We start from the raw sequence: 26,520 nt of genomic DNA, 5'->3' as shown, positions 1-26,520 counted from the left end.
GTTTGTGTGTTTGTAAAATTAATACGTAATAAATCTAGTGAACCCTGAGAATCCTGTGTTAAGATTTGGGACCTCTGTCCCGATTTGTTTATTCTTTATTAAATTCCTTTTCTTGTGCAAACCTTTGCACTTGGGTGGTTTCCAGCAAACCACCAAGCACTGTACCACCACATCGCATTTACTGATAGTCCAGAACCTGAATAGCATCTGGTCAGCTAGTGATTAACTAGCCACTCGTCAATTATCCAATATCTTGTTGACTCTGATAATAAAGTGGCGAATGCATATTTCACAATCAACCTGCGCACAATTCTGTGGTCTTTGGGACATATGTGTGACGGAGAAGATTTTTTTTTAAATACAGCTTATAAGAGGGAATGTTCTAGCTGGCTGCCAAATCAATAAGCCATTCCCCTAGTCTGAAATAGAGAACACCCACAATGTTCCTGGACCAAAGGAGGAAACAGGCTTTCTTTTCACTCCAAATAACAAAGAATGCATTAACCATGGTGTGTTTGGTTTAGAGGGCTTATTAGTAAATGAACTAGGGCTACATACAAATTGAGGCTATAATGGGTTTAAGTTTGAAATAAATCTCACCTTGCTGAGATATGTGGGAAAATTCTGGACTTCTTGACAGTTTTTAGTCACCGGAGGAGAAGTAAGGCCCGGGAAATAAGGTTTTGTACATCAGTCATGCGATTAATCCTGCCGCGAACAGACCAGTGTGGAAGAATGTTCCTCTAAACTGCAAGGTGCTCTTGAGTTGCCAGATCTGTCCTCGTTTCCATGCAATTATTAATCAATATTTTTGATCAGCTGTTTACATTTTCAAATAAATTTTTTCTATGAAACGTTATGCTAGTTTCCCTAATGAGACCATTAGGGATATTAGCTGCCCATTGCTCACTATGGTGATGGGTTAAAAGCAGAGAACACTTCACTTTTTGTGCTCACTGTGCTCCACACAAAATGTCACAACAATGTCACAAAAGCTTTGTTACAATTGAAAGTGAAATGATTTGTCATTGTCAAACACTGCAGCACAGCACACGGTGACACAATGAAATGTGTCCTCTGCTTTTTACCATCACCCTTGGTGAACAGTGGGCAGCCATGACAGGCGCCCGGGGAGCAGTGTGTGGGGCACCTTGGCGGCTCGGAATTCAAACCGGCAACCTTCTGATGGCGGGTCCGCTTCCTCAACCGCTAGGCCGCCACTAAGCAAACTCTCCCTTGCACGTGGTGCGCGCTAATGACGAAACCTGGTAGCTACGGAATGAACACAGTGCGTGCAATTAACACGGGCAACAATGATGTGCGACTAAATATGCTCATGCAGGGGTGGAAAGAAGTGAAAAGAAGGATTTCCTTTGTTGTAGTCGTGGATGGGCAAAACGTTGGTTTTTTTATTTATTTTTTTGTCACACTGACCTGGCAACACGGCTCTTGTAAGAGGGTTTGACAGAAAACCCCACATTAGAAGAACCATCTCAGCCTCCCCCCCCCCAGGGATCTCTCTCTCTCCCTCTCTCTCTCTCTCTCTCTCTCCCTCCTCCTCTCTCCCTCTCTCTCCCTCTCCTCCTCACACGCTCACTCACATCCCCCCTCCCCTCACTCCAGCTCGCGTTCCCTCTCCAACTCTCTTCCCTACAACAAACATGGCCGCGAAATCGGATGGAGCAGCCGTATCCGTGCAGAACGATGGCCAGCCCCGGAGCCCGGTCGGACCGGAGCAGCGGCCGGCCCCGTGCCGCCACGCCGGGAGGCCCTACACGCTGGTGGACTGCTGCTGGGTCCTGTGCGCCCTGCTGGTCTTCTTCTCCGACGGGGCCACCGACCTGTGGCTGGCCGCGGACTACTACCTGAGGCGGGACTACTGGTGGTTCGGGCTGACGCTGGTGTTCGTGGTGGTTCCCTCCGCCGTGGTGCAGGTGCTGAGTTTCAGGTGGTTCGTCTACGACTACTCGGAGCTGAGCGGCAGCCCCGGCGCGGCGGCCGCCGCCGCGGCCGCGTCCGGAGCCGAGTGCCATTTCGGCACCGGTAAGGGCGGCGACCCGCGGGGCGCCGGCACGCTGCCCGTCGGCGGCGCCCGGAGGTGCTGCCGGGTCTGCATGTGGACCTTCCAGTCCGTCGTCCACGTCCTGCAGCTGGGGCAGGTCTGGAGGTAAGGACGGTTCCTCTCCTTTCTCCCTCCAGCCCCTTCACCTGCCGCGCGTAAAGGGCAGCGCCTTGGAAGACGGAAATATGACCGCGGGTTCGAGGTCGTTTGGAAGTGTGACGATTTTGTAAAGACGCTCATCACAGGAAAAGGAAGCTGTGTCCAAGTCGCCTCGGTAAATCATGCGAAGGAATAGGAGAAAAATTCACGATCGCGTCTTCTGTTCGGTCCCCGGTCGCGATATACGAATCTTCTTCCCCCTGGTTTTTAAAAAAAGAAAAGAACGCTGGATGGTTGGAAAGTGTGCGTCTGGCGAGGGGGACAGATGGGCTGCCTGCGCCCCGTGTGCGCGCTGTTCTCTTGGACGGGGGTGCTGGGGGTGTTCGGGCGCGTCCTGCTGCCAGACCAAATGCCATGCGATGGATGGATGGATGGAGGGATGGAGGGATGGAGGGAGGCGGCCACGCAGGACGTCTTATTTAAATAGCATGCGATCGTGCACAGACGTGGGCTTCTTTTCTGGTTCAGTCCACCTTGCATGGTTCTCACCGGCGGTCAGGCAGTGCTCACATTTTTTTTTTGCACACATAGTATCAAGGGCACAAAAAAAATGTCCCACTTGAATTGCACCGAATCGTCTGTACGGAAAGGTCTGGAGCTTCACGCGCGGGAGAAAAGGCTCGAGTCCGAGATCCGGATTGCAGTGGGAACAGAATGCCGGGGGGTTAACTGCAGCCGCGCAGAGGGTGGTAGTAGCCTAGTGGGTAACACACTCGCCTATGAACCAGAAGACCCGGGTTCGAATCCCACTTACTACCGTTGTGTCCCTGAGCAAGACACTTAACCCAAAGTTGCTCCAGGGAGACTGTCCCTGTAACTACTGATTGTAAGTCGCTCTGGATAAGGGCGTCTGATAAATGCTGTAAATGTAAATGTTCGGCCAGGGAGAACACGGGCGTCACTGTAAAACCGGGCTGTCAGAGGCGAGATGTTGGACAACGTCCTGTGTTCGAATTTAAACCGCGCCTCAGTTCATCCCCGCAAGGCCGGAGCCGGACGAGAAAGCGAGCGGACAACTACGCTCGATGGTACATGAAGACATCTGGGTGGTAGTGGTAGTAGCCTAGTGGGTAACACACTCGCCTATGAACCAGAAGACCCAGGTTCAAACCCCACTTACTGCCATCGTGTCCCTGAGCAAGACACCTAAACCCCGAGTGTCTCCAGGGGGGGGGGACTGTCCCTGTAACTACTGATTGTCAGTCGCTCTGGATAAGGGCGTCTGGTAAATGCCGTAAATGTAAATCTGGACGAGAGTCGAGCTCCAGCTAGTTACAGTTTTAGGGGTCTCGGTTTAATCTCCCTAGATTAACAGCTTTGAAACATCTCACCGCTTCTGTTACTAGACGATTAATGATCATCGATCATGGTGGTCTGTGTATTCGGATGAATCGAGACATTTCGGTGTGTCTTGAAAGTATAATTCTTTAATATTTATTTATTTTTATTTTTGTGCAGCCCACAATATCATTATATTTAAGGACACTGTTATAATTTGATATCTCTTTCCTTGTCTTGATTATTGAAAGGCCTTGCTTTGGTTCCAAATGTCCATTCTGCTGACGTGTATAATGGATTTTACATGGAGTGAAGACCACTTCTCACCAGTTCATTGTTTTGCTGAGCAGGAGGAGACACCTCATCTTCTAAAAGCTTCCGGGCCGGCGTTCTCCCGGGACGACCGTCCGCTCATTCAGCAGCGACTTTTGTCTTCATCCTCTAAGCACCCTTTCATGTGGTGCTTCATTTTATTTGTGTCGAAGGAGATTGAAATTTGTTGACTGTCTGAGTCGAACGTCCAGGCGCCTGGTGGCATCTCGTCCCCAGCGATGAGCCTTTTAATTGGGTCCTTTCCTCACTTCCTGTTTTATATATGGTCAGACGGTCGGCGAGTGAATCTTCCCTGTTTCTGGGTTTCATCTGTCATTTAGTGTCACTTGGGTCTTCTTTTCTTTTTATTTTGACACCCCTGCTGGTTATTTGTGTCGGGGGTCCAGTATATGTGAGGTTTGAGTGAAGCGCTCGCAGCGCGGTCACACGGTGACAATCCATAGCCGGATCGATTGGTGCCGTTCTGGCATGGACGCGGCGTACCCCACATGAAAGGCCGTTCCCTCTGGTAAACGTGGTCAGGACAAACAGAATAATTCATCCACACATGTGCCACTGTTTTCCAGCCCGGTGCCCGTTGAATTATTCACCGCGGTGCCTTGAGGAGCGCGTGGCTCGGCGCTCATGTGGGAAGGGATATATAACGTTTCCTACCTTTGCCGTGCTTGTCTCCTTCCCACAGATCATCTGCTTTCATCCTTCGCTTTCGTCTGTGCGCTGCTGTCCAATCAGGATCCCATACATCAATACAGGGAGACATATCTTTTCTCATGGTCTCTGTATCGTGATGTATATCAGTGTTCGGCACTGAAGCATGCTGCTCTGATTAACCAATCACAGGCACTCTCACTGCAATCAAGAAATGCGTCTTGATCACTTGCTCACTCACTTCCAGTAGCGGCTTAAGCCGGTGAGCACAGTACACAGAGACACCCTTGGTAAGCAGTGGGCAACCAGTGCTCAGGGTGGGGTGTGTGGGGACGGTACTTTGCTCAGTGGCACCTTTGCGGTTGGGGATTCGGAATTGAACATTTGGGTCCGCCTCCTTACCCCCTTGCCCCACTGCACGTGTGTGTTAGTCTGTGTGTGTCCACAGTACTCATTCACAGCACAGTTTTCTTTCCTCGAGCCACAGCAGTGTTGTGACCCACATCACAGAGTGTTTTACAGCAGAGGGGAACCGCGCACCCCCCCCCTCGGTGTCGGGGGCCGGGGGGGTCGGCAGCTGTTGAGCTCTCTGGCTGTGAGCTGGGAGTGGAGCCGAGTCGGTGTGAGTCCCAGCGCCTGAGCTGCTTAAACAGCCGACGGTCTCCACTCGGCTCAGCTCAGCGGGAGGACCTGCTTCACCAGGAGAGAAACAACCTGCCAGATCTGTCACGCACACACATGCACGTTGACTTCACACTAATACACACACACACACACACACATGCACCATCATGCGGGGAAGATGAAGGGCGCACACTCATGCTGTTTTAAAGGAGATACATACATATGCACGAGTGCCCACACATGCACTCGACCACATTCTCCTTCCAATTAAATATATGCAAGCACACACACTCACAGACGTGTATACAATCATGCACATGGTCCCTAACTCAAAAGCCTGTAAACACGTGCCTTCACATACAGCTTTCGTGCCATTAAATGTACACATGCACACACACACGCAGACAAATTTACACACATGCACTTCTAAACAGACACACATGCACAAGACTTGTGCACATGCCAGAACGCATACATGTGATGCAATAACTGCAATAAACACACAGCAACTGAAGTGAAAGAGAAGGCATAGCAGTATGTGCACGAAGAATAATGTTTGTGTGTGTGTGTGTGTGTGTGTGGATAATGAATCGGTTTTAGTGCAGAGGGCACAGAGGACACCACGGCTCACTTTCTGCCCAACCGCTTCATCGAAGATGGGCAGAAATGCCAGACAGAGAGAGAGGAAAAGTGAAGACCTCCGACCTGCGCTTGTCCTCCCACTCTTCTCCTTCCTCCTGCCTTCCGATGTTTCACTCCCTTCATTCAGCCCCTTTCATCCGCCTACCTCTCAGCCCCTTCAGTCACTCCTCCACGTCCCACCTGTTTGGCGGTGTGCGGCAGGGCTGGAGAGGCAGCAATAGAAAGAAGGACTGGTGCATAAAGACGGAGCGAGAGGACGAGAGAGACTGAAAGAGACAGAGGGGATGGTGAAATCTGATAAATATAATTGGCGAGACACGAGAAATAGAAGAGCGCTCCTCTTCCAAGGTTAAGTGTGACTGTAGAGGGATGGTTTCAGAATGAAAGAAAGCGCCAGAGCTCAGAGATGTGACACTTTATTTTGGGAGGGAGGCGTGGGATCATTCTTTTTTTTTTTTACCTTTTCATCACTTTTTTTTGTATTGAACAGAGTTTATGCTGTGCGGCTGACCTCATTAAAGGTGCGGTGTGCTGGATTCGACTACCTGTTGAGTTCTGATGAACACGCCATCAAATAGGGGCACTATTTCATCATAAGAAAGACGAGTACATGCACAGTTCCTTCCCCTGTCTGGAGGCTCCTAATAAAGATCTCACCTTTTTTTTCACCCGATGAGATCTTTGTTCCACACTTCCTAAACCAGCATCATGGTGGAGACCAAATAAAAAAGCTATTAATTTAAGAGTGGTTCCAGCAGGCAGGTAAACATTTCAAAGCGAGAAACTTATTTAGCCAACAACCAAGAACGGCTAAAACTATTATGACAACTTATACTATCGGTCAGAAGACTTAGATGGAGACGTGGGGGGGGGGGGGTGTAATCAGAAGGTTGCTGGTTCGAATCCCGAAGTGCCACTGAGCAAAGCACCGGGTTGGATGGGTAAAAAGCAGAGGACACATTTAGTTGTGTCACCGTGTGCTGAGCTGCAGGGTTTTACAACCACTTTCACCTTTGAAGAATCCAATGCAAAAAACATATTTAGTATTTTTGTATCGGGAGAAAGTGAAGCATGTTTGATGAATGGGTGGTAGTAGCCTAGTGGGTAAGACACTCGCCTGTGAACCAGGAGACCCAGGTTCAAATCCCACCTACTACCATTTGGGTCTCTGAGCAAGACACTTAACCCTAAGTTGCTCCAGGGGGGACTGTCCCTGTAACTACTGATTGTAAGTCGCTCTGGATAAGGGCGTCAGATAAATGCTGTAAATGTAAATGAATCTGCATTTTCAGAGTCGCCCCTTTTTACCTTCGTGGCGGCTTTGTTCAGTGTTGTTGCTTCATGAGATGCTCATTAACGTGAAGAAAGTGTTGAGCATAAACCCGCAGGTCTGTTGGAAACCTTCCACGTCGTCCAACTTAAGGCGGCCGAGAGAATCCAAGAGTGTGAGACGCTGCCGTCACAGCAAAAGCTCCCTGCTTTGGAGACTTATCTTTTTGTCTTGTTTGCCATTTTTTTCGTTCGTTACATAACCTCACGTGTGTTATTTCATAAGTCCCGTGTCTTCAGTTTTGTTTGATAATGTAAAAATAACCAAACACATAAATGAGGAGGTATGTCTTAACATTTTTTATTTTTTTTATTGGAAGGCGCACAGATGCTGCACAGGTAGAAAGAAGGGGAAATGTCTCGAGCCGGCCTGAACAGCGATCTTTGGCTGTGCCCAGCGAGCCTCTGCAGACACTGTGTGGTTCGGCCCAAGCTGAACGCGTGCCATGTTCTGTCTGAAGCCGGCCTCACTCCGCTTGGAAATGCATCTAGCGACAATTATCGACGTTCCGGTTTGTTTGGCGAAATTTAGCAATTTGTCGACAAATCTTTTAACAATGATTATATAACGTGCAACAATGCGCGATGCATTCGCTTATTACAGGACAGAATGCCACAGCTTGCTAGCTTGATATATGTGCAGTCACATTCTTCACATTCTGTTGATAATTTCAGTTTTTGAACATTTTGGAACAAAAGTGTAACGAGTGTGTGTTTCACACTACATACTTCTGTCATTCTCCCGTTGTGTTTTTTTCCCAATATCCCTCCCTATGACAGAGCCCAGTGTCTGTTCCTTCCCTTTCACTTCTATCCTTGTGTCTCTCTTTCCCTGCGCTTTTCTCACCATCTCCTTCTCCTGTCTTGGTGACAGATTTGTGTCCTCTCTGAACAGACTGACCCACTTTTCTTCCCCTGCAGTCCAAATCGTCCAAATCGCTGAAGAGCAACACCATTCGTTTGTGTGGCGATGTGCAGCAGCAGGCACTTCATGTTTAAACGTGTGTTTGTGCTTTCAAATACATTTTTGCACACTGTGCATATACTTAGACTAGTGTGTTGTGTGTGTGTGTGTGTGTGTGTGTGCGCGCATACATTTGTTTGCTCACAAGTATACTGGGTCTGCATATGCTTGAACAAATGTGTGTGTGTGTGTGTGTGTGTGTGTGTGTGTGTGTGCATGCCCCCATATGTTTTCATTCAGAAGATTTCTGTCCACATGCAGTCGGTCTGATGCAGAACCCGGGGCTAGAGACATTTCAATATGCAGATACAGGTCTCCACCATGGCTGGCTGTGCCATGGGGACCGACAGGGGGTCATTAGTCACATGGGAGTCCCACATATGCAGTCCGAGGATCAAAAGCACATCAAAGACCCCCGAGACGCCCAGCGCTGCTTTGTGTACTGGATTCCTCTGCTTCTCATGGATGAATATGTGGATTTTTAAAATGTAATAAACAGCATGTGTGTGCTCACGCAAACATTGAGGAAAACAGGAAAATGCTTCAACACTGCTGGCAATTATAGAATTAATTTCCTCTCTTCCTCTGTGTCTTGTAAATTAAATCAGACGTGAATATGGCAAAAAGTCCGCTTTTCAAATTAAAAGGTTCAAATAGGCCAATTTGAAAGGAGAACCACTACCTTTGATAAGCTGCCTTATCTTCAGCCCTTTGCCATTCAGTTCCCTGTGCTGAAAGAATTGGACAGAATGAATCAGATTCATGTCGGGTGCCGCTGTGGATTAGCTGTGGCAGCCCTCAGTCGGCTTGTGGGTCCGAGAAGCTGGATCCTTTTCCACTTAGCTTCCGTTGTGTCGTCTTTTTGCTCTGATGCTTTCTTGTCCCATGTCGTGACACGCAGGATTTTTCCGCCTGTGCCGTTCTTCCTCTTCTCTAGTTGATGTTTGTGGGCTCGCAGGCTGTGTAACCTCTGGTTGACTCTGTCCGATCCATATTCATGCCCTGGCGCTCACTTCAGTAGTGCTTTGTTTAGGGCTGCTTGGGTGTCAGACACACTCACTGACGGACACACACACATACATGTACTCTTTACATGTTACACTGCAGCTGTACAGCAGTTCTGGAATATTATTGGAATATTGGAAAAAATCCCACCCTCCTCGGAAAGTAGAGACATTGGTATTTGTATTGGTATTAGTATTGGGTCTCTATTACTGTACCGAGCCCCCTGCTCGCCCCACCAACATTTCTTCCTCCAGGGAGGACTCCCATCCAAGTACAGAGCAGGCCCAAATCTGCTTAGTTTCATCGATTGCTGCTGCTGTGCCGATGGTGTGGCTGCAGGCTAAATCTGAGCCAGCGCAGTGTTTTAAAATCAGAAGCATTTGTAGTGAAGTTCTTCTTTTTCAAGGGCTGACACAAATCTCTCAAGAACCTTTGCCAAGGAAAATGGCGGAGTCTAAATTGGAAAGTGAAATTTTATTAACGCACTGGACACTGGAGAGCTGTCGGCATGACACAGCAGGTCCCATATCCAGCTCCAACAATAGTCCCTTTTCCTGTATTATTATTCAGCCCGCCTGTTCGGCACCTCCTCGGTCACTGGGAGATGGAAGAGATGACATCATGTCTCCTCTCCCCTCCCCTCCTTCCCCACCTTCTGTCTCAGTCTCACCCCCCTTTTCCTCTCAGACTCAGCGAGGATGGCAAGCTTTGATTGATTATCGGGGTTTTTGGGGAGCCGTTGCATCAAAGTAAATGTCAGAGACGCCCGAAAAGCCACGCACGTATTTCACAGGCGTAATTGACGTCGGCCGCGGGCAGGTGAGGTGGCCTCTGCAGGTCCGCCGTACAGTGCCTGGCTGAAGTGGGTACATAGCCTGAGGGGCGACCCTCGCTGACCCGGTCACAGTACGCTTCGCGTTCTACTGAGCTTGTTCTGCACGGCAGCGAGAGAAGTTTTATCTGCATATCTGGTGCAGATTTATTCAGGAGGCAATATTTGACAAAGAGGTGTTACCTTACATGCAATGCCTGCTTGATATTAGTAACAAAAGGTTCCTTTGGGGCAATAGGGAAATTAGGGCCGTCTCTAACTCAACACTTCTGATGTACTTCGCGTGTGTGTGTGTGTGTGTGTGTGTGTGTGTGTGTGTGTGTGTGTATATATATATATACACACACACAAGAAGGGCTTAAGGGACAAACACTACACTTTTTTTGTAAATTGATTAACCAGTAAAAGAAGATCATTTGATATCATTTGATTGCTCCTTTTCCAATGTAACGGATAGTTACTGACCTAGATATAACTGCATTCTTTTCCTGCAACTCACTCAGAATGGAAACCATGAAAAGTGTGAGCATTACATAAATACTGTCAGGACAGCCTGCAGGCATTTGCCAATAGCCGGGTGGGAAGTGATTGTCTGAGGCCTGGTGGTCTGTGTAGTACGTGTATTATTCATGAGTGGAACGTCCATCCTACAACACACACACACACTCACACTCACAAAGATGATTACAGGACAGACATATACAAAATCTTTACAAATGTGGATCACAGTTCAGATGTCTATATTGCCATAGAAGTACATCGTATTTGTTTATTTCTAAGTGGTAATAAAATGCATATTAAATAATCTCATAGGTACTGAAATATGAGTTGTATTTCTCCACTTTTGCGTAATCCATTTATGCCTCCCTTTCGCATCATTTTTCCACAGAAATAAGTCAAAGCTGGGATAAAAAAACATCGCACCGTGTTCAGCGATTCTCCAGAGTAGCTGCTGAAAAGGCCAATTAGCCAACGAGAGATAACTTTGTGGGGGGATGACAATGGTAGGAGGAGGGAAGCGGCAGGAACATCAGACAGACGAGTGTGGCGGGCCGCTGCTCTGCAGTCGCGACGGAGTGGCATTATCAGCCGCCACTCTGCCGTTTGTGAATGCTGCCGTGAATGTGATGATGGCGGAGAAACAACAGGTGATGAAGTTCAACCACTGGACAAGGACAGTCAGAACGACCAACGTTATCGCGACCAAGGTGACCACGTCAAGCGCCTGTGTTCTGTATATGTGCGAGATAGTACGGCAGAACACAGAATAACATTAATCTGCTGTACCAGTTGGTATAAGCATGGTACCTGTAGCGTTAGGAATTTTACGTTAGTTTTCTTAAATTGTTCATTTTGGTAGTATGATCATAATCCACGTTGGTGGTGTGATCAGTCTTAAATCACAACGGAATCATGTATTAATGTCTAATGTCCTGGTCTCAACAAATAACTCCAATATATAGGATTATGGCAACCTTTTGTTATTTTGAACTTGATTTGAATGTAAGTAAGTAATTAAGATATAATGCCACTTGGACGTAAAAATTTCATCATCTCCAAATTTCTCTGAAATACCTCAAATTTCATCATTTCAATCATTTCCTTTACCAAATATACCTTAAATGTCAACACTCATAGGCAGATGGAGTCAGAAAACTCAGGTCTAGGACCATTTTCAGGTCTATCTTAACTTTTTAACCCTACAGTTGATGGAGGAGTCTCACAAACATTAATTTTAATTAACATTAACCTGTGTCTGCATCATTTTGCAAAGGATTTGATCAAATCCATGACACAGCCATATCTGCTTTGTGATCTGCATGCTATAACCACATGTCCCAGTTCAGATTACACTGTGTACGACTTTAAACATATTCATTCATGACAAATTCAGTTTGTAAAAAAATATTTAAATCAAAATGTCAGCTTTGATATTTGTAATTATTTATATGCGCACAAATGTCCCCAAAAAGGTTGCCAGACATTTCAATTCCGCTGCCAAGGGAAAACAGACAAATGTTAATGTTGAGCCCAGAAGGAAGAAAAGCATGCAAATAAATTAAAAAGACGAAAAAAAGAAAGAAAGCCTACAGGACTTCACCGCACACGTCCACAGCTCCCGGGGCCACGGCTTTTGCTGCAGAGGCACTTTTCTCCACAGAACAAGCCTAAGTTCCAGACCACATCTGCATCCCATCCGACGGAACACACACACACACTCACTGTAATTCACGAACACAATTGTGTTCTCGTCCTGACTTTAGTACTGGATCAGTAGTCCATATCCTGTCCTTGAGGATAATACTACGGTAATTGGCGAGGCACGTCTGGCTCTCTACTGCTTTTGTCCTCTTGATTCTTTGTTGATAACACCTACGAAACGAGAACACTTTCAGATGCTTGACTGAATGAGAAGGTTCTAATCGGAACAGCACTCATGGCATTTCAACCTGGGAAGTGTGCCTGTTTTTAAGAACACCATGTTATTTATTACTGTTCTGCTGCTGTTACTCAAAAAGAAGAAGAATAGGGCTGAAAATCATCTTCTGTTCTTCTGGCTCCTCACCAACGTGCCTGGTCTTAACGCTGTGCTTTGTAAGCAGTGTGAAATTCTCTCTCTTCTGATTGGCTATGCAGTCTCTTTTACTCCTACCAGCACACTCTGGGCCAAACCTTATCGAGCTGTAATTAACGAGAAGACCTCATATTTCAAAGAGCTACATGGGCCCAGGAACTTTTACAGGAGAATCCTCCACTGCTCTCAGGGTTGCCAAGGACATTCTCATCCAGATATTCTGTTATCGATACTTTCGGATGGCCGCAGAGTTTTAAAATGTGCATAAATTTACAACGGCAAAAGCTGAAGGCCTCACTGAGTGCAGAGAGCTCCAGACTCGCCTTTTTTTTTTTGTCTTTGACATGGCGTGAAATATAAAGTTAATATGCAGAGCACTTTGATTTACACTTGAATAAAAGAGGTGTCACTTCAAAGCCATCAGAGATCCTCAGTGTTCTCTCTTGTCCAGACCACCTTACTGCTGTCCTCTGGTTCCCGGTTCGGTTGTGCAGTAATGTGACAGAACCAGGTAGTCTGTCGGGAGCTGAAACACAACACTAATCTAATCATTTGTATTAATTAATTTAAACTAAGCAAAGAAAATCATTACAATACATGACTAAGCAAATAAGGATGGGAACCACAAAGAATTCCGCAATAATATGAATGATCGATACGTTGACCACAATGAGGCTGGTTTCACAATACTGTTGATGTGCAATATCCAAACCTCAGTGTGGGCCAGTTTTCTATAAAAGGATCATTAGATGTGATCCTTTTTTCATAAATCGCTGTGTTTACCATCAATGCTGATCAGGGTAAAGTGCCTTTAGAGCCTCCGTCAGATTCGCGCACACAGCGCTCAACCTTTGATACATCAATGGTGGATGTCAGCATATTGACAATGTATTAGCAGAAGGAAATATCATGCATTATGTTATTGCTTTGTTTGTCCCATCACTATTAGCATCGCGTAGTTGTAATTGGACACACTAATCATTGTTTGTAATTTTGTTTGCCACACACATCTAATTCAGTAAAAACATAGTTTTTCTTGGAGAGGCTAACTCACAGGCTAATATCACAATTGTGCCAAACCACGCCCCCACAGAAGCAGCCTACGAGTCCAGTCCACCCCATCCATCAGAGACTCTGTGCATGTAGGAAAATCCTCAGTGTTTAATCCAACACAAATTCCACATCATGTTCATTTTTTCAACATCTCCCAGGGGACGTTAAAACTTTTTTCCTTAATACTGACTAATGCCACTTGAGCGGAAGGTAGCAGATAAGCGGCACATTTTCCATTGCTTATGGGCAGCGCGCTGTTCCGTGTTCCTCTGCAGTCCAGCGGTCTCCTGCAGCTCTTTTCCCGTGCACTCCACCGTCGGCTATTTGGAGCTACGAGATGTTTATCTGAGCGTGAGCGGCGTTGGGATAGAGTGTTGTGCTCAGACCGAGGCGCGATGGCTTTGTGAGGGACCTGACCTGTGGCGGTTCCGTCTGTCTGTCTGTCTGTCTGTCTGTGTCTTCAACATGGCCTCCACAGTGGGGTGTGGGCCGCTTTGCTGTCAGCAGCTGCTTGACATGCGTTTGAAGAGATTCTCTCTCTTTTCGAGATTGTTTTTATCTTTTTTTCCTCGCTCTCTCTCTCTCTCTCTCTGTATGTCTGTCAGACACAGTCTTCAGTTTTCCTCCTTACAGGATGCTTTGTTGTGCTGGGTTTTACTTTTCTAGCTTTATTCGTTATTTACCTTTGTTTCTCTTTCATACGCTTACTTTTATCGTTTTTCTGTATGTATATCCGATTCTCTGTTGTTTCAAATACCTTTTTTTCAATTATTGTGTATAGGTGTTTTGTTTGCTTGTGTGTGTGGGTGTGTGCGCGTTTCAGCACAATAACATGTCTGCAGAATATTCATGCACTCCTGCTATACATATTCTCATCCTCTCACTGCATATAAGTTCATTTCCACACGGACACACACATTCATAAATGTGATGTTCTTTATTATTGGTGTTATTATTAATAATAATATGTTCTTTTGTGTGTAGTTGGATTGTTATAGCTTTTTATGCTTTTCTTTGTCTGTGGCTTACTTCAGATGACACGTCATTGTACTTTTTGTTGATCTCATGTGTGAATATGTTTATCTGCAGAGATACATGCAGATATACATGCATCGTTGTGCATATGCATGCATGCGCGTTTTTTTTTTTTTTTTTGGCACGTGCTGGCGATGATCAGGTCAGGTCTCCTCGCTGCGGAGCCTCTGTGCAGTAATGGGACAGGTAATTCAGCTCATTAACGGCCTGTCACACTCACTCACTACAGCAGGAGATGAAACAGGCTAATCAAAGAGCGCTGCAGTCAAGTTGGGATACAACATGGCATGAGAGACAGTTGAGAGGCATGGGTGGGAGCGAGGGGTTCAGCATCCCTGTAAAACTGGATTTAGGATGGAGAATTAAAAAGGCGGAAACTTGGTAAAATCCTTTGGTAAAATCAACCCCTCTAGACCCCACCCTGTGAACTCCCTCTGAGTGTTTTGGCTTCTTTGAGCGTCTGTCTTTCCCCATCCTCTGCTGGACTCTACCCACCAACTCTCAGATAACAAGTCTTCATCCAATTACCTACCACAGTTGGAGCCTTCTGACTGTGTGACCTTACGACCTACGACTTCATTGCCACTTCATCCAGTCACAAAGCGACTGATTCTACTTTCGAAGGTGAATGAGTTAATGCCCGAGACAGTGGGAAAGGGGAATTTATTCCTCTTATATGTTAAGGACACACTATGCGAGGTGTTTTAGATACTACTTTAAGTAATCTCAGAACAGCTATAGACATTTTTATGCTTGTGTCAAAACAACACAATAGTTTAATAGTTCCATCTTATGATTTTTTTTTTTGCTGTTATAACCTTAGTGGTCCCCTAATACTGTATCTGAAGTCTCTTTATGAAATTCAGCCAGTCACATGATGAGATTTCAGTGTATGAAGCTTTAAATGCAAATGAGGAGGAGAGAGGTGAGACAAGGAGGGGGTCGGCGGAGGCATTCGCGGAAATTATGTCGTCAACACTTCCTGTTTGGTGCCAACAGGATGTCGTGTCTGTGTTTTTCCAGAAAAAAAATGATTAACCCACTGGTTCTTCAGCGTCCTAAAAAAAATTATTTGTTCTCATTTTTACATCCAATCACTTAGCAACTGCAATGCTTTGCACGTTTTCAAGCCATGAAGGTCGGTGGAGTTTTTTTAGGGGAGGGGTGGGAAATTCTCTTGCCGTACAAAGCATGAGAACAACATAACACATGATGACATAAGGGGACAAATTCCAGATCCGACTGTCTGAGCTGCCGCTCTCTGAATGGCAAAGCAGAATGGCCATATCGCCATTTTAGCTACTGCAGGACCATAGACAGGCCGGAGGAACTCGTATTAATGTTAGAAAATCTTCATAATAGGGGACCTTTAAGGCATACAAACATTTGCATGGTACTTGCATTTGCATGGTCTCACTGTGCAGCTCTAATTGTCTTTAAACACCAATTACAAAATAGTGCAGCACAGACTGTACCTTCTCGGGTGTTTTAAGAGTTTTAAGCTCTAGTGAACTTTTATAACTGCACCATAGAGAACAAACTGACAAGCTGTACCCAGGACTGCAGAATGCTTCAAGTAACTGTACAAACAGCAGCAAAAATCATCGCCATGTACTTGAACCCACATTTGCACATGGGGTGGTAGCAGCCTAGTGGGTAACACACCAGAATACCACAAAGTCACAGGTTCAAACCCCACTTACACTTAAGTCTGAGTGTCTCCAGTAGTCCCTGTAACTACTGATTGTAAGTCGCTCTGGGTAAGGGCATCTGATTAATGCTATAAATGTAAATACACTTGACGACTGACTACTAGCAGTTTTATTGCCTCTTCATTGCAAATGTACCAATAATCAATGCTGGAACTCAAGACCAATTGTTGCTGATAATGGGTCTCTATATATTTATGTAGATATTTTATTGACTCCCTTTCCTTAACCGCTTAGTCCTGTTACTCAGGGTCATGGCTGCCCATCCGGAGACTCGCCCAGGGCAGGGCCATTTCTAACTTCCAATGTCTGGACAGGTTTTTCCAATCTATTTGATGATGTTTTCCTTGCTAAAATATTTCTAAATGACCATAAATGTGTCTGAATTGTTCACAGAGCAATTGTCTCATTTATGGCATAGTGGTGTGAAGCACACAGCGCAAAATAATTCCAGGGCATTCTAATTTATGTAACAAATCGCTGTTGCAAATCATGATTGTAAAAATGACCAAAGTGTAATTATGTTTAATCAAGAATCATGTAGCCACACATGTGTTTGTCTGCTTGTGTGTCATTTTCAATATTGTTTGTTTTTCATTTTCCCGCCACTGCTCATTAATGATGGTTCCGTGTGGCAGGCTTTGACAGCCAACCAAGCCCATTTACGAGCCGGTCCTTCAGGTTCAGTTCACTGCCACGTCTCTGCTAGCACATGAGCAAATGCTCCCCCCCACCCCAACCCACCCTATCTCGCTTTCACTCAGCCTTGTTTCCTTTGTCATGAAGCTTTAATGAGACAAAAAGGATGTCATGTCCACGTGCTTCGGCTGAATGAGTTGGGAGGGCCAGTAATCTCACAGCAATGTGTTTGGCATGAGGAACTGGTGGAGAAATATCACTGGACAATCCAAGCATTTATTTACAGGGGTCATGATGAAACTGGGGGTATTTTCATATAATGTGTGTGTGTGTAGTGCCATGCGGGTGAAGAAGAGAGGAGGTGAAAACACTCAACATAATTAAAGAAGAGGGTAGTTTTTAATAAATGAATAAAAAAATATGCATGTTGGCCAAAATACACACGACAACTCAAAAGGTATGTCGCGTAGCTTTACTATAAATACAATGCAAGACAGTGTGTCCTGCACGTCCACCTGGTCCTGAGGGTCCTGATCACTCAGGACCCAATAATCCAAGCTGGGTAAACCCAGTGGCACCTGAGCATCACAGTGTGTTCGCTTATTTTGGTTTGTGGACCACTGACAGCAGATGGTTATAATGCAGAAGATCACATTCATAATTAACTAGCATGTGACTCAGATGGCACTGATAATAATGCACGTTGCCCCCGGAGATGGAACAAGTTCAAGCCTGAAAGGCTCCTTCCACTTCTTCCATAGGGAAAAAAACATCACCAACGGTTATTTCGACCTTCAACCTTTTCTACCCTTGTGATGCTGCTTTCAAATGGTGACACCACTACACATAGCCAATATTTCCCAAGCCACCGTAAAATAAATGTTTTATCAATTCGCCTCAGAAGGCTTTTATTAAACTGTGATTAGGCGTTCTCATAAATGAACAGAAAGAGGACTATCATTAGTGGTTCAAATGTTAATCGCAATTACTTGTGTGACAATTAATCTTACATTTTTTATGACTGTGGCAGATCTAGTTTTTTTCTGACAAATTATTGAAAATTTGTGGGGCTTCTAAAAAGTTTCACACAAGTTGCTCATGATTTATTATTCTCCTGTTGCTTTGAATTAGTCCGTCATGAAATATTGACATCAAAATGCATTGTTGTTAATAAGACACTGTGAACAGGAAGTCCCCATTCCGTTGCTGTTCCCACTGGATGCCACATGTGGCTTACGTTGTCAGTTTTTTGTTTTTGCTCCACTAGTTAAAGGGCTCCCTACCTGTCTCACCCTCCTAATGACCTCCCGCAGGATCCAAAAACACACAAAGAAAAATGCATCTGGTTGTTTCCTGTTCTGCTACGACAGCCTGACCAAACAGCGGTGACACCCGCACGCCGTCTCTGCCTGTGTTGACACCAAGATATTTACCGACGACGATCTTCAGTGTCACCCCTGCAGACAGCACTGCCTGCCACCACAGATTCCTGCTTGGATGGTAGCAGAGAGGGGAGGGGCACGCAATTACATTTTATGCTTTTGCTTCAGTTTATAGTTCTGTTGTTATAGTCATGTTGATTTTGTGTTCCAATAAGGTAATAAAATAATGAGAACTATAAACAGAAAAATGCTGGACAAAGCACTTATCATTTGCTTATTTGTGAAACAAGGTAGGTCTTGGGTCAAGGGGCCATTATCCTGAGAAAATACTATTAACAGACTCAAAACTCGATGGGGTAAAATGTAGTGGATTAGAATAGGGCTTTATGGATGATTGTTCATTTCACAATATGTTGAAGTTGAACTTTATTGTGTTAGCTATATATAGCTATATACGGCAGTACATAGTGAAACGAAATAACGTACTCTGGAACCTGGTTATTATTTATTGAATAATAAAATGAATAATAAATGTTCAAAGTAAAAGTAAAATAGTGCAAATATTGTTGTGCAAAATGGATCAGTGCATTAATAGATATTACAGATAGATAACAATACAATATTGATAATACGATATTGGTATATGATGCAGTGTATTTATAATTTTTATTTTTTTTAACTCTGGTAAAAATCCTGAATAATTTTAAAAGAAATAGAGTCGTGTATGCACTGGTCTTCTCAGCCAATCAGAAGTCAAGTTGTGAATAACTGTTGCATAATCAGCATTGCTTGTTGACTCAGCACCATGGACAGCTCCTCCGTTGTATTCCTTATTATTCAGTAACTTCTTGGAATATGGGGCCACACGGCTGACCAGTGTTGGATCCACAAGGGGTTTTCTGTGTAGTCGAGAATGCCATGGTCACATGTCTGGTGGAGTCACATGTCTGAAGCAGTCAGCACAGGACAGCCACCACTCATCCATATGGACTCCGCCCCCTTCATGAACTGTGCATAGGGGGGATTGTACTGTCAGGATCTGGTCCGGAAGGGGCTATTTCAGACTGGAGTGTCATGTTAGTCCTGTGTTATTATGTATCCTGGTTGTTTTTACCTGTGTCTGAGTGTATAAAGCTGCCTTGTTCGTGTCTGTTCGCCGTCGGGTTGTTGTTTGGTGGGGTTTTCCCATGCTGTGTGCTCCATGTAATAAACCTGTCTTGTGACATCGTGCACATATGTCCTCCTTCCTCGCCAGCCATCGTTATATTAATAGCAGCATTTATTTTGGCCGACTGTTGCATGGAGAGATTGAAAGAGAGGACATGAAAGGCATTCAGAAGCCAGTGATGTGAAGGAGGACAGGAGGACAGCGTCCCTACATAATATTTTAGGTCCATAAACTCCTCACGGCCAGGACGCTAGTCATCCGTAATGTGTGTTTTGGGTCTGGACAGGGCTGGACGCTAATTTTAGCAGGTCCGGCAGGTCCCGGTGGACACATTAAGAACAGGTGACATGAGCATCTTGCAAACAGGGTAGGACGGTAAAAGCTTTCACAGTTCCCCGCGGGCCCCCTCTCTTAGCCTAGAGCCACAACCCAGCACCCCCATACACTTCCTCCTGCTGCAGACATCAGCACTGAGGGAGGAGAGGAAAGAAGGGGACAGAGTGAGGCTAAATGCCCTACAGGGAGAGAAGGAAGGAAGGAATCTGCAAATGTGGCTCTGCAAATGCATTTAATTGCTACTGAAACTGCATTTATGAAAGAAACAAAGAGACCAGCTAGACCAGTTGATGAAAGATGGGACGAGAGTGGAAAGACAGTGAAGCCTTGTCGGCTGGGTGGGTCTATCTGAGATGGTGACGACTCACTCACTCCCTGTCTCACTCGCTTTCTCTCTGTTGCTCACCTACCTTTGCTGATTTCTTTTGATTCGGCAACATTATTATTATTATGTTCTCTGCAGGAGGGACGATTTGTTGATTTTGCATTGGCTGCTTCGTGGATATGGTGGGGTGTGTTGGCTCATTTCTGGCAAACTGTCTGTAAGGAGGTGTGTGTGTGTGTGTGTGTCGCTTATGTTTTTATTTTAGCAGGATGATGCTAACACACTTCGTGGGTTGTGTGGGGAAGATTTTTCGTACTGTGTAATCCGAGCATATTTGAGTTTATAGGAGCCAAGAGCCACACAGACGCACACCCATGGGTGCTCAGCGTTCACCCACTGCAGCCCCTCAAGGACTGATTATGGCAGGATCAGAACCTCCTGATCACCACTATTTAACACTGCGGTGCACCCTCAGTCCGAACTTCGACAGGTAATGTCGCGGCGGATTATTATGTTCTTTTTTTGAGTATCGGCACTTGGGTCCTACTCCTGCACCTCACAGCATTACATTAACACTGTCAAACCCAGAGTCAAGAGTCAAAGATTGAAAGCATCTATTAACGTTCAACAGCAATTACATTTTATTTAGCTATCCACACCATGGCAAACAAATATAATGGAAATGGAAGTAGAATACATAAAAAAGAATAACAACAAGAAAATGTGCAAAAGAGCTTCATGTGCAAGAAGATGAGCAAGCAAACATGGAGCATCACGTTGGCAGTCCACGTAGTGTGTATGATTTTGGCGCTGGGAAGGAAGACAAACAACCCACAATAAACCCACTTCAACATGGGGAGAACATGCAAACACCACACACACAAATCCAGGCCCTGGAATCTTAATTAACAGTGTTAATTATCCAAGGAGAGTCATTGAGGGAGGCTCAGCCGGGGGGTCAAACTCAACCCTCACCCCTTCACCAGGACTACTACCCACTACTGACCACCACACCACCGCCCGCGTCCCAGCTGTGCACCAGCAGTCGGACTCGGTTTGACCTCCATTTAAACAGAACATCATTTCCACCCAGCATTCCAGATGCCGCTTTGCTCTATCGTGTGCCCCACTGTGTGCTGTGGGATGCGTCTGGTGTGTGAGGTGAGTGTGTGTGTGTGTGTGTGTGTGTGGGTATATGGGAACAGTGCAAACACAGAGGTTTTATTTGAACACAAACGCATGGTGGAAGGTTGGTATGTGTGTATTGGGCACGTGTCAGCATGCGCGCATCGCTGTCACGATCGCACGTGACGTCAGCTGCGTACTCACACTCACTGTACACCTCTCTCTCTCTCTCTCTCTCTCTCTCGCTCGCTCCCTCACACTGTTCTGGCCGCGCTTCAGTGTGCGAGTCTGGGCTCTTATTAACCACTCTGCACTCATACGGGAACACAGCCAAAACCTGCCGGCTCTCAGCAGCACCCTGCTGTTAGCGAGGAGGCGCACTCGAAACGAGCGCTGATCCGCCGCGGCCGCAGCAATGAGGTGCGGGGCGTCCCTAACCGGCTGAGTTAATGTGCGCCTTTTTCAAAGGTTTGCTAAATATTACGGTTGGAATTTGTAAAATTCAACCAACTCTCTTTGAAATTTTGTTAAAAAAAAAATATATCACCGCAGTCTTTTCGCTAATTTACGCTGGGACAAGGAGAGTCCTGGATGTGGGAAGTTCATTCTACCACCTTGTGATTCTACCACCTACCCCCTTCTCCACTTGTCTCAGGTTTTTCTGTCTCATTTCCACCTTCCTGAAGTCGACATGGTGTCGGTGTCCTTTAAATTGCTGCCGAGGGGATAAATGGCTGTGATTGTTAGGTGTGTGCAGGGCCTAGCTCAGGGCCCTGGCTCAGTCTTCACAGGTGGCTGCAGGCCATGAGAAAGTGGTGTGATCGCAACAAGTCCAGTACAACACAGACTACACTCCCACACACACAAACACACACACACACACACACGTGCACACAGACACACTTTTTTGACAAACCAGTACATCCTCAGGCTATTTAAAGCACACACAAGATGTGATCTATGGAACACTTAACTTGGAAGAAAAAAAACGCACACTTTGTGTAGAACCCATTTTACTCTAAAATGAACATTACATAAAATTACCTTTTGTGGTTGAGGATTGTTTTTGTGGATACATTTTCCCCATGAACATTGATTCTCTTGACATTTTGCTGGCAAATAACACCACACACGAAGGTAATAAGCTAAGTAATACACTAATAAGACATGTACACACACACACACACACATACAAATTGCCACTACAACTGCCAGGCCCTGCCAAGAACTGTTATCCTGACGGGCCCGCTCATTAAATGTTTGTTCTGCAACAAGCCATTAGTAAACACTCGGCCCCTGAGTGAAGGGGGTGTGAGATGAGGAAGAGGGGGCGTCACGGCAGCGTGTTGCTCCAGCAGGCGCCCAGGGTTAATGAGTGCGTTCACAACAGCATTTCACTATAGTCCATCAAAACCCTGTTACTGTCCCCTCACCATGTGGACAAGGCTAACACACACACACACACACACACACAGAGCGATGAGTCTATCAGCTGACTTTGAAAAGACATCAATGGACAATATAGATGCTCGTTAGCATTTGAAGGAATTTAACTTCACTGAAAAAGAGGATTTAATTTTACATTTCAGAGCCAAAACACATACAAAGTCTAAAGTTTATAATTTATGTCAGCAAAAGTTCTCTGGGCCATCTGATGTTGTCAGAGATGGAGAAAGACTAATTTACAGTTACATTACTGGCATTTAACCTTTATTTAGAGGGACTTAAGTGTTTACAAGGACAGTCCCTTTGGGTTAAGTGTCTTGCTCAGGGTCACAATGGTAGTAATTGTTGATTGAATCTCTGACTTTGTGGTCTTCTGGTTTAGAGTGTGTTACCCACTAGGCTACTACCACACAAATTTGTGGTCAGCATATGGGAAGAGACTGCAGGCTGTTGTTGGCTTTAATTTAAATGTACTTAGTATACAATCCTTGGGAGAGGAGAGGACATGGCTCACAAACATTTGGAACATTGCAAACACAAATGGTATCTACAATACACTAGCTGTAGTTTGATAATGGCCTTTATGTTTGGACTTTAAAAAAGATAAAACACACTTTTGCACATGCACTCACGCACAGTTCATAGAGTGAAAGATGGCACATAAAAGCAAGGGGTTTACACCACTGTGCAGTGCTTACAGCCCATCCTCCCCACTGATCTCAAAGACTGGCAATCACAAACGTCCCGCAGAGAGACAGAGGGGGGGGGGTCATCACCAAATTCTAACAAAATGCTTCATTTTAACTGTGATTACCATGTAGGGAAATATGTCCACATTTCAGATGTGTATTCATATATGGCCAGGCTGACAGTAATCATTGTTGAATCTTTCTAAACCAAATTGCTATAGTGCTGATGGGTGTGGGTCTGTGTGGTTAAGACCCTGAAAAAGGGACTCAACTGCCCACGCAAATGGGTGCAGGCACTGTCCAGAGTACAGCTGTAATCGGGCCTGAAAAGTTAGGCACAGCTTTTTAAAAGCCTGGTTTTATTTGTGCACGGTACAAGCACTGTATTTTTTGCATTCAAATTTAATAATGTTAAAAATTAACATTTAATAATCCAAATTTACAGCATGCTAAACACTTTTAACTTTGACATAAACAAACGTACTAGCAGCGAATAGAGAATAGGTACTATAGACCGGAAGTTTGTGTTTGCCGACTCATATACTGTGCAAGCCGGATCGGGCTGGCTCGGGCTTATGGTGTCAGTCTTCTGTGCTGTGGGGGGCACGTCAGCAACCCCTGAACATCCTAATGTCTCCTCATCTGTCTCCTAAGCCAGAGACACTGCAATAATAACCAAGACTTCATCATCACAGTTATCACAGCTATATTATTATTAATAATAACATCATTATGGCTGCATTAATGAGGCATTAAAAGGATCTCACTGCACATTAACATCCATTATCGTTCAGCACGCTTATTAGAAGTCAACAGCGCGCTCTTAGTAGGATTAACCTCTTTAGCACCGTGACCCTTTGGGTGCGTCTCACTTGCACCAATAGGCTTGCACTACATGGCAGGGGGAGGGAAATTTAGAGAATCCATACTTTTCAGAAACATGGTGGAAAGCTGACTTGAATATCAAAATCTAAATGGTCAGTTCAAATAAATGTGGCTATGGCAGTCTGTGATGTATCATATCATATCTTATGTTCCCAATGTCTGCATGTGTACAGAAACCTGAAAGATATGAGGGACGTTTAGGAAATATTTCAGACTTTTGTTACACAAACACATGTGAAACACACACACATTCATATGAAACTGACAAGCATGCATTTATGCATATTATTTCTTAAACGGCCCCTCATAGAAAGAGGTTGTGTCACATCCACAGGCTGACTGGGGAATGAAGCGCATAAACGGGATATCCTGGGAACAATGATTTATTAATAGTAACGCAAAGGAAAATGGCACGAGGGCCAAAACAAAGGAAACCAACAAAACAAACCCGCAGGCTTGGGGCGATTGCCAGGAACTGAGAACAGATATAAAGTACGTAACAGATTCCACTGGAATGTCGCAGCCCAGATCCGCCGGCTGCACTCTGGATTTATGGGAGGTTTTATGGGAGTCCCAATCCATTAAGCCCAATTGGTGCAAGGTGCAATGGATCGGGACCCCATGGCCCCTAGGGGCGTCACAGGTTTGTTGTCGATACTACAGTATACACAGTATACAGCGCCTTGAAATGGTGTTTCACACAGACCCACCATAGTGCATATATAGAAATATAAAAAGATTACACAGAAATTATACTAATCTTAAATACCTATAAAAACTATAATAAAAAAAAAACCTCTTTACACTGAACAGGGACAACATCAGATTGCGCATGGTGCACTGGTTCAGGTATGTTCAGAAGACGCAGACCAGACAAGACAAACAAGTGCAAAATGAATCGTGCAAAAGGTATGTGTTTAGTATGACAGTAAATTCAGCAATTTTATTTTCCAGCAATTTTGTGTATCAAAATTTGTGCAGTCACCTTGACCTTCAGCCAAAAGAATGAATGTGAATGTTTACACTGTATTAAAATGTTGTGTTGATAGTGTAGAGGCACATACCATGCCCTATCCAGCTCAGCATCATCGATTTCAGGTATTACACACCCTGTTACATCCCAGTTTCCTCCTTTCCTCTCCTCTTTGTCTGTCCTTCAGAGCGTTTCTTTTTTCCTGCCACTGTAAAAACTGGTGAGATATGAGAGATGAGAACCCTGCAGACGATGATCTCATCAAATGCAGCAGAACAAGGTCCCTAATGCACCCTCTGAGTCTTCAGTATCATCTTTACTCCAGCCGAGACCACCTCTGCAGATGCACACACACAGACAGTGTCACGATAGATGCTGTTGTGTGTGTGTGTGTGTGTGTGTGTGTGTGTGTGTGTTTGCATGTGATCCTGCATGGCTCTGTGTTGTGCGTTAGTGTTCTCAGGTAGCAGATGATTGTGTCCGTGGTAGCATGGGTTGTGACATCATTGTTGTGCCATCTGCCTGCCCCCATGGATATAACAGCAGCAATCATGGCCTATACCTCTCTCTCTCTCTCTCTCTCTATCTCTCTCTCACACACACACACACACACACACACACACACACAAGAATATTCTCCTTTTTCCTGCCTTCTTATATCCCATGTGTCAGTGCTGCATTATAAACAGCAGTAACAGCCTGATAGGAATATAGAAGATGGCTGCTCCCTGTTGTTCATCCTGTAAATGACTCTCCCTGTTCTCAGAGCACAAATAACAACACTGCCTAATTAGCTGAAAGAAAGTCGAGGAGAGCATCTTGCGGTTTGGGAAGCAGCAGTTAAGTGCACAAATTTGGCTGCTAAACTCTGGAATGACTGCAATTACCGCGCTTTTCTTGCTTTGGAATTTACCTCTGAAGGTGTAAATGTGATATTGCTGTGTTGTTTACATTGTGTCTGTACTTTGCTACCTTTGTCTGTTGTGATGTTCTCACCATTCAGCGATGAGAGATGGACTGATGGACGCTGCCATGTCTAAATGCCAGTTTAAATGCCACTTCTGTGATACTGAGGGGTGAAACCAGTGTGGCTGGAATTGACATTTTGGGTGATACTGAGATAATTCTATCCAATGAAAGCTCTTGATGATGCAAATGTAAGGGTGTAAATAAGTTCTAATTTTGTTATTTAAAGATTAAAATCTGCATACTAAATCATTTTTGATTAGCTAAATATGCAGTGTTCTTATTTACCAAAGGTCATCTTTTGGTTGACCTTTGCTTACTGTTCATAGTCTGGATAC

The 26,520-nt window shown here is 45.0% G+C and overlaps 1 protein-coding gene across 1 annotated transcript in view; it reads left to right on the top strand.

The window, feature by feature from the left end:
* Positions 1 to 1,613: 1,613 nt before the first annotated feature.
* Positions 1,614 to 26,520, top strand: part of xkr7b (XK, Kell blood group complex subunit-related family, member 7b) — a 66,565-nt gene continuing 41,658 nt past the window's right edge. Inside the window, exon 1 of the mRNA XM_028994765.1 lies at positions 1,614 to 2,167. Coding sequence (XP_028850598.1) covers positions 1,662 to 2,167 — 506 coding nt within the window. The 5' untranslated portion in view covers positions 1,614 to 1,661. The remainder of the gene's footprint in view (positions 2,168 to 26,520) is intronic.

This window comes from Denticeps clupeoides, chromosome 10, assembly GCF_900700375.1.
Source record: "Denticeps clupeoides chromosome 10, fDenClu1.1, whole genome shotgun sequence".
Classification (NCBI taxonomy): domain Eukaryota; kingdom Metazoa; phylum Chordata; class Actinopteri; order Clupeiformes; family Denticipitidae; genus Denticeps; species Denticeps clupeoides.
This window is presented reverse-complemented; position numbering and strand designations above follow the sequence as displayed.